This window comes from Nerophis ophidion, linkage group LG01 (assembly GCF_033978795.1).
Source record: "Nerophis ophidion isolate RoL-2023_Sa linkage group LG01, RoL_Noph_v1.0, whole genome shotgun sequence".
Lineage (NCBI taxonomy): Eukaryota > Metazoa > Chordata > Actinopteri > Syngnathiformes > Syngnathidae > Nerophis > Nerophis ophidion.
In genome coordinates this window covers 50,616,779-50,626,778 of record NC_084611.1, presented here as the reverse complement: position 1 = coordinate 50,626,778, position 10,000 = coordinate 50,616,779, and the positions used below count along the sequence as shown (strand labels likewise).

The 10,000-nt window shown below is 35.3% G+C and overlaps 1 protein-coding gene across 2 annotated transcripts in view; it reads right to left on the bottom strand.

Annotated features, from left to right (window-relative positions):
- The window catches only part of LOC133556402 (microtubule-associated serine/threonine-protein kinase 1-like), a 167,281-nt gene that overhangs the window by 108,666 nt on the left and 48,615 nt on the right, over positions 1-10,000 (bottom strand). The window contains exon 2 of one of the 2 annotated variants that reach the window (XM_061906311.1): positions 7,177-7,208. In XM_061906311.1, coding sequence (XP_061762295.1) covers positions 7,177-7,208 — 32 coding nt within the window. The remainder of the gene's footprint in view (positions 1-7,176; positions 7,209-10,000) is intronic. The other variant, XM_061906319.1, reaches the window with a different exon arrangement.

Genomic DNA, 10,000 nt, shown 5'->3' with positions numbered 1-10,000 from the left:
TCACATGTGAATAATGTAAATACAGTCTATTATACCGCATTATTCACATGTGAATAATAAAAATACAGTCTATTAGACAGCATTATTCTCATGTGAATAACATAAATACAGTCTAATATACAGCATTATTCACATGTGAATAATATAAATGCAGTTTATTATACAGCATTATTCACATGTGATTAACAGAAATGCAGTCTATTACACAGAATTATTCACATGCGAATAATGTAAATACAGTCTATTATACAGCATTATTCACATGTGAATAATATAAATACAGTCTATTATACAGCATTATTCACATGTGAATAATGTAAGTACAGTCTATTATACAGCATTATTCACATGTGAATAATATAAATACAGTCTATTATACAGCATTATTCACAAGTGAATAATGTAAGTACAGTCTATTAAACAGACCTATCGTTCATGTCAATGAGCCAGTCAATATGTTTGGTTTGTTCTTGAATATCACAACCCATCAGTCTTTTGTTCAAATTTGATACTCTAATATTGAACAATGTAGATGAAATACAAATGCAACTCAACATAAAACCAACAGAAGAATAATCATTTTACGGTTCAAATCAGAATTTGCATCTTTATACTTTAAAGTGCAACGACTAAAAAGTCCATTCCAGGCAGAGCAGAGAGGAGACCACACCCACTCTGTGATAAGTGTTTCTGCCTTGGTTGAGATGTAAATGTTTCATCACTGTCACGTTTGAAAGAAAAACAGACCTATCGTTCATGTTAATGAGCCAGTCAATAAGTTTGGTTTGCTCTTGAATATCACAACCCATTAGTCTTTTGATCAAATTTGAGAATATTTAACAAATAAAAATGTAACTAAACAAGAACATTAATTTACAGTTCTAATCATTACTTGCATGTTTTTACTCACACATCCTTTTAAGTTAAAGTTAAAGTACCAATGATAGTCACACACACACTAGGTGTGGCGAAATTATTCTCTGCATTTGACCCATCACCCTTGATCACCCCCTGGGAGGTGAGGGGAGCAGTAAGCAGCAGCAGTGGCTGCACCCGGGAAACATGCTGCAAAAAAAAAAAAAAAACTGTAAAATTTCATTAAGTTTTTTTGAAGTGGTCTGTCATAACTTTTTTAGAACTCTATCGGACATTGTGACTTTTGGTATTTGTGTTCCCGGAACAAAAAGGGAGCCAAACACATACTGTCCAGCAGATTTTTACGCTATAATATATCATATTGTAGGAGTTTATTACACTCTGCATTCATATTTTGCTGTTTTTTTACATTTTTGTTGTGTTTTGCTTGGTCTGAGAAGTAAAAAATGTTCATATGTTAATATTCAGTGTTTTATTGTCCATAGCTAATATTGTAAATCCCACTTTTTTTATTTTTAATCTACATTTTGGGTGTCCCATTCAGTAAAAAACTGTAAAATTCCATTCCGCTTTTTGATGTGGTCGTTTTTAGAATTCTATCGGAGATTGTGACTTTTGGTATTAGTGTTCCTGCAAAAAAGGGAGCCAAACACACATACTGTACAGCAGATTTTTACGTGATAATATATATTTGTAGGAGTTTATTACACTTTGCATTCATATTTTGTTTTTTTTTTACATTTTTGCTGTGTTTTTTTTTGTCTGAGAAGTAAAACATTTTCATATGTTGTTAATATTCAGTGTTTTATTGTTCATAACTAATATTGTAAATCCCACTTTCTTTATTTTCATGTACATTTCAGGTGTCCAATTCAGTAAGAAATTTTAAAATTTAAGTCCGTTTTTTGAGGTGGTCGTTTTTAGAATTCTATCAGACATTGTGACTTTTGGTATTAGTGATCCTGAAAAAAAGGGAGCCAAACACACATACTGTACAGCAGATTTTTATGTGATAATTAATCATATGGTAGGAGTTTATTACACTTCGCATTCATATTTTGCTGATTTTTTACATTTTTGTTGTGTTTTGCTTGGTCTGAGAAGTAAAACATGTTCATATGTTGTTAATATTCAGTGTTTTATTGTCCAAAGATAATACTGTAAATCCCACTTTCTTTATTTTTATGTACATTTTGAGTGTCCTATTCAGTAAAAAAACAAAACTCTAAAATTCCATACCTTTTTTTAAGGTGGTTGTTTTTAAAATTTTATCGGACATTGTGACTTTTGGTATTAGTGTTCCTGCAAAAAAGGGAGCCAAACACACACATATACTGTACAGCAGATTTTTACGTGATAATATAACATATTGTAGGAGTTTATTACACTCTGCATTCATATTTCGCCGTTTTTTCACATTTTTGCTGTGTTTCGCTTGGTCTGAGAAAGAAAAACCTGTTCATATGTTGTTAATATTCAGTGTTTTATTATTTGTAGTTAGTATTGTTAATTCCACTTTCTTAATATTAATGTACATTTTAGGTGTTCCATTCAATAAAAAAAACTGTAAAATTCCATTCTGGTTTTTTGAAGTGGTCTGTCATAATGTTTTTAGAACTCTATGGGACATTGTGAATTTTGGTATTAGTGATCCTGCAAAAAAGGGAGCCAAACACACATATTGTACAGCAAATTTTTACGTGACAACATATATTGTAGGAGTTTATTAAACTTTGCATTCATATTTTGCTGTTTTTTACATTTTTGCTGTGTTTTGCTTAGTCTGAGAAGTAAAAAAATAAGTCATATGTTTATTATTCAGTGTTTTATTGTTCATAGTTAATATTGTAAATCCAACTTTCTTTATCTTAATGTACATTTTAGATGTCCCATTCAGTAAAAAACGGTAAAATTCCATTCCGTTTTTTTTTTAGGTGGTCTGTCACAACGTTTTTAGAATTATACCAGACATTGTGACTTTCAGTATTAGTGTTCCTGCAAAAAAGTGAGCCAAACACACATACTGTACAGCAGATTTTTACGTGATAATATATCATATTTGAAGGATTTTATTACACTTTGCATTCATATTTTTCTGTTTTTTACATTTTTGCTCTTTTTTTTGGTCTGAGAAGTCAAACATTTTCATATGTTGTTAATATTCAGTGTTTTATTGTCCATAGCTAATATTGTAAATCCCACTTTCTTTATTTTCATGTACATTTTGGGTGTCCTATTTAGAAAAAAAACCCCTCTAAAATTCCATTTCTTTGAGGAAGTTGTTTTTAAAATTTTAATCGGACATTGTGACTTTTGGTATTAGTGTTCCTGCAAAAAAGGGAGCCAAACACATATACTGTGCAGCAGATTTTTTACCTGATAATAAATCATATTGTAGGAGTTTATTACACTTTGCATTCATATTTTGCTTTTTTTTTACATTTCTGCTGTGTTTTTTTTGGTCTGAGAAGTAAACCATGTTCATATGTTGTTAATATTCAGTGTTTTATTGTTCATAGTTAATATTGTAAATCCCACTTTCTTTATTTTCATGTACATTTTGGGTGTCCTATTCAGTAAAAAATGGTGAATTTCCATTAAGTTTTTTTGAGGTGGTCATTTTTATAATTATATCAGACATTGTGACTTTTGGTATTAATGATCCTGCAAAAAAGGGAGCCAAACACACATATTGTACAGCAGATTTTTACATAATAATATATCATATTGTAGGTGTTGAATACACTTTGCATTCATACTTTGCTGTTTTTTACATTTTTGTTGTGTTTTGCTTAGTCTGAGAAGTACAACATGTTCATATGATGTTAATATTCAGTGATTTATTGTTCGTAGTTAATATTGTAAATCCAACTTTCTTTATTTTAATGTACACTTCAGGTGTCCCATTCAGTCAAAAATGGTAAAATTCCATTCCGCTTTTTTGTTTTTTTTTAGGTGGTCTGTCATAACGTTTTTAGAATTATATCAGACATTGTGACTTTTGGTATTAGTGATCTTGCAAAAAAGGGAGCCAAACACACATACTGTACAGCAGATTTTTATCTGAAAATTTATCATATTGTAGGTGTTTATTACACTTTGCATTCATGTTTTGCTGTTTTTCACATTTTTGCTGTGTTTTGCTTGGTCTGAGAAGTACAAAATGTTCATATGTTTTTAATATTCAGTGTTTTATTGTTCATAGTTAATATTGGAAATGCCATTGTCTTCATCTTAATGTATATTTTGGATATCCCATTCAGTAAAAAATGGTAAAACTCCATTCAGTTTTTTTTTAGGTGGTCTGTCATATCGTTTTTAGAATTCTATCGGACATTGTGACTTTTGGTATTAGTGTTCCTGCAAAAAAGGGAGCCAAACACACATAATGTACAGCAGATTTTTACCTGATAATATATTATATTGTAGGAGTTTATTACACTCTGCGTTCATATTTTGCTGTTTTTTTAGATTTTGGCTGTGTTTCGCTTGGTCTGAGAAGTCAAAAATGTTCATATGTTTTTAATATTCAGTGTTTTATTGTTCGTAGTTAATATTGTAAATCCCACTTTCTGTATTTTAATGTACATTTTAGGTGTCCCATTCAGTAAAAAAAAAAAAAGTAAAATTCCATTCTGGTTTTTTGAAGTGGTCTGTCATGTTTCTAGAACTCTATGGGATATTGTGACTTTTTGTCTTAGTGTTTCTGAAAAAAGGGATCCAAACACGCGTACTACACATACACATTGGCCCCCCCAGACACATTTTTTTTTTCTCACAGTGGCCCCCGAGTCAAAATATTTGCCCAGCTCTGCCAGAGACCAAGTCCATGATCAGGATGAATGAGGTCCTTGCCACAGCGGTCGTCATGATTGTGCCAGTCGGTGCAAGCGTCACAACCTCTTCGAAACTCAGACACACGTCAAGGCCGACACGGGCCGACATCAACACGGCGGACTCGCTGAATAATGCATGTTGTCAGGAGAGCGGATGAAACATACACGCCCAATAGGAGAAGGGAGCGGGGCTGATCCGATAAAAGCGTGATGTATAAAGATCAATATTTGCACGTCGGTCTGCAACCAACATCCTGTGAGCCCGGAGGATCAAAGTCAACTCCCTCATCTTCCTGACTGGGCCCCCCTGCTGTGACATCTGCAACCTCCACATGGGCGGGGTGGGGGGCCGGGGGGTCGCAGGCCCAAGACAAGCACAACAGGCCAAGGACACACACACACACACGCACAACATAGCAAGGTAGTAATTTACCATTGAAATGCTCAGTGTGGACATCAACGTGCTGCCAGACAACACCTCTGCCCTCCAGGTGTGTGCAGAATACTGAGTAAGATGCCCACACACACACACACACACACACACACACACACACAGACAGACACACAGACACACACACACGCGCACACACACGCACACACCCCAGTATCGACAGTGTCCGTGATAAACAGGCAGATAACAGCGTTCAGTAATTAAATGTATTCATGCCTTCAGGAAAGATTGAAAAGAGTTTGAAGACGGCAGATGATGACGGTAATGTCAGCAATTTGAGGGAATTAAACACCTCCCCACCCCGCTCCCCCTTGTCGTGTCTGGCGATGTCAGCAATTTGCACAAGAGGACAATTTTTGGTTGGATTTTCAAGGCTGCAAAAATTTCCCCGCAGGGATTCAAGTCAGAGGGAGTTTCAGCACCACGGACAGAGACAGGAAATAACTTCAAGTGGACATATGAGGATTTCAATCTAAATTTAAAACAAAACATAAATTGTATTTCATATGTATATATGTACATATATGTACATATATGTACATATATACATATACATACATATACATACATATAGACTTATGTACAATCTTTGTTCATGGGTTATTTTCTATGTTTAACCTATGTTTTTGGGTTATTTTCTATGTTCGACCTTTGTTTATGGGTTTTTTTCTATGTTCGACCTTTGTTTATGGGTTATTTTCTAGGTTCGACCTTGGTTTATAGGTTATTTTCTATGTTCGACCTTGGTTTATGGGTTATTTTCTGTTAGACTTTTATTTATGGGTTATTTTGTTTGTTCAACCTTTGTTTATGTTTTTTTTTTCCATGTTCAACGTTTATTTATGGGCTATTTTCTATGTTCGACCTTCATTATGTGTTATTTTCTATGTTCGACCCTTGTTTATGGGTTTTTATCTATGTTAACCTTTATTTTTGGGTTATTTTCCATGTTCGACCTTTGTTTATGGGTTACTTTCGATGTTCAACCTTTATTTGGGGGGTTAAATTTCTATTTTTGACCTTAGTTTATGGGTTATTTTCTATGTTAGACCTTTATTTATGGGTTATTTTCTATGTTAGACCCTTGTTTATGGGTTATTTTCTATGTTCGACCTTTGTTTAAGAGTTATTTTCTATGTTGACCTTTGTTTTTGGGTTATTTTCCATGTTCGACCTTTGTTTATGGGTTACTTTCTATGTTCAACCTTTATTTAGGGGGTTATTTTCTATTTTCGACCTTTGTTTATGGGTTATTTTCTATGTTCAACCTTTGTTTATGGGTTATTTTGTATGTTAGACCCTTATTTATTTATGGCTTATTTTATTTGTTAAACCTTTGTTTATGGGTTATTTTCCATGTTCAACCTTTATTTGGGGGGTTATTTTCTATGTTCAACCTTTTTTTATGGGTTATTATCTATGTTCGACCTTTATTTATGGGTTATTTTCTATGTTCGACCCTTGTTTATGGGTTATTTCTCATGTTCCAATCTATGTCTATGGGTTATTTTCTATGTTCCATCCATGTCTATGGGTTATTTTCTATGTTCAACATTTATTTATGGGTTATTTTCAATGTTCAATCTTTGTTTATGGGTTATTTTCATTATTGGACCTTTATTTATGGGTTATTTTCTACGTTCAACCTTTGTTTATGTTTTTTTTTCTATGTTCCACCTTTGTTTATGGGTTATTTTCTATGTTATACCTTTATTTATGGGTTGTTTTCTATGTTCAACCTGTGAGGTTGCACAGTTTCCATGGCAGTTTTCCCACAAGCCTTTCGACAGGATCTGAATGGGCTCTGTCAGGATCAGACGGTGTGGAATAGAAAATGATTCCAAAAGCGTTTAAATCCTCCTCAGTGAAAAAACATCCTCTATCACTGGTGTTGTAAAATGTGATATCTTGCTTTAAATTTTAAATTTTCCAAGAAGGTGCATTAATCCTCTCTTTAAATAACCCAGACACAGTTGTCATCACTCTTAAAAAAATGAGGTGGTGATAACATACCTGCTACTTTTCCGTGGCAGTGGAAGATCCTTCTGGCGACAAAGAAAAGAGACAAAAAGAAAAGAAAGAGATTAGATCATTTTAATACTCGTTAGTAACATCATCTTCATCATGTTACTGCCATTAAGTCTCATTAGTAACATCATCTTCATCATGTTACATTCATTAAGTCTCGTTAGTAACATCAAACCTTATCATGTTACTGCCATTAAGTCTCGTTAGTAACATCATCTTCAGTATGTCCAATCTCTACAAATGGCTTGTTTCGTCATTTAACTTGCCTTGATGCCCTAAAATATGAGCCTTCTTTTAAGACAACACTTGCCTTGACCTCAAAAAGTTACAATTCGAGGCCTACATACATACATATATATATACAGTTGTGAGCAAAATTATTCAACCCCCACACAATTTTGGTGTTTTAGCAAGTTGGACATTTATTCCGTATTTTGTTTATAGTCATATCAAATAAAGATGCATTAAATACACAAATGCAACTTGAATTACAACATTATATTTTTTGACATACCAAACAGTGTCATTTCTCTAAATATCTCATTGACAAAATTATTCAACCCCTTGAAGATCATAACTCTCAAGAACAGAATTTGAATAAGGTATTTTCAATCAAGTGTTGAAAACACCTGTAGTAGATGTGATTAGAACCATAACAAGCAACAATTAAACTGATTGAAAAAGACTGACGCTCAGCTTCTTGTAGATGGTCAATGGTGTATTTGAAACATGGTGAAGTCCAGGGAGTGGTCAAAGAAGGCAAAATAGGACGTAATTTCTCTTCATAAAAAAAGGAAAATAGCAAAGACATTACACATTCCAAGAGACACAGTTGGCAGCATAATGCGCAAGTTTAAAGCTAAAGGCACAGTGGAAACACTACCTGGGCGTGGTAGAAAGAGGATGCTGTGTGCAACTGCTGTCCGGTATTTGAAGCGTACAGTGGTAAAAAAATAACCCGGGTAACAGCTGAGGAACTACAACAGGACATTGCAGAGGGGGGAACGCAGGTTTCGTCCAAGACAATAAGGCGCGCACTACGAGATGAAGGCCTCCATGCCAGAACTCCCAGGCGCACCCCACTTCTGACTACCAGGCACAAGATAAATAAACTCCAGTATGCCAAAAATCATCTGGACAAACCCTAAAGGTTTTGGGAAACTGTTCTATGGAGTGATGAGACAAAAGTGGAACTCTTTGGGCCAATGAATCAACGTTATGTCTGGAGGAGAAAAAATTAAGCTTACAAAGAGAAGAACACCTTTCTTACTGTTAAGCATGGTGGGGGGTCAATCATGTTTTGGGGCTGTGTCTCTGCCTCAGGTACCGGGAATCTCCAGCGCGTTCAAAGCATTACAAATTCTATTTCCTAACAGGATATATTAGCTGCACATGTTATGAAGTCAGTGACGAAGCTGAGGCTTGGGAAGATATATAAGACTCTGGAGTGGCCTTCACAGTCGCCAGACCTAAATCCTACAGAAAACCTGTGGTGGGACTTGAAGAAGGCAGTTGCAGCACGCAAGCCCAATAATATGAATGAACTGGAGGACTTTGCCCAAGCTAAATGGGCTAAAATACCTGTAGATCGTTGCAAGAAGCTTGTGTCCGGTTATGTATCACGTTTGAAGGATGTAATTACTGCATAAGGGTGTTCTACTAAGTACTAAAGATGCATGTAACTAGGGGGTTGAATAATTTTGTCAATGAGATATTAAGAAAAATGTCCTTTTTTGGTATTTTGTAAAATACCGTGCTACAATTTAAGTTGCATTTGTCTATTTGACACATCTTTATTTGATATGACTATAAACAAAATACGGAATTAATGTCCAACTTGCTAAAACACCAAAATTGTGTGGGGGTTTAATAATTTTGATCACAACTGTATATTACATACATATACATATATACATACATACACATATATACATACACACATACATACATACATACATATATATATATATATATATATATATATATATATATATATATATATATATATATATATATATATATATATATATATATATATATATATATATATACATACACACACATACATACATATATATATATATATATATATATATATATATATATATATATATATATATATACATATATATATATATCCATCCATCTATCTTCTTCCGCTTATCCGAGGTCGGGTCGCAGGGGCAACAGCCTAAGCAGGGAAACCCAGACTTCCCTTTCCCCAGCCACTTCGTCTAGCTCTTCCCGGGGGATCCCGAGGCGTTCCCAGGCCAGCCGGGAGACATAGTCTTCCCAATGTGTCCTGGGTCTTCCCCGTGGCCTCCTACCGGTTGGACGTGCCATAAACAGCCTCCCTAGGGAGGCGTTCGGGTGGCATCCTGACCAGATGCCCGAACCACCTCATCTGGCTCCTCTCGATGTGGAGGAGCAGCGGCTTTACTTTGAGTCCCTCCCGGATGGCAGAGCTTCTCACCCTATTTCTAAGGGATAGCCCCACCACACGGCGGAAGAAACTCATTTCGGCCGCTTGTACCCGTGATCTTATCCTTTTGGTCATGACCCAAAGCTCATGACCATAGGTGAGGATGGGAACGTAGATCGACCGGTAAATTGAGAGCTTTGCCTTCCGGCTCAGCTCCTTCTTCACCACAACAGATCGGTACAACGTCCGCATTACTGAAGACGCCGCACCGATCCGCCTGTCGATCTCACGATCCACTCTTCCCTCACTCGTGAACAAGACTCCTAGGTAATTGAACTCCTCCACTTGGGGCACTCCACCCTTTTCCGGGCGAGAACCATGGACTCG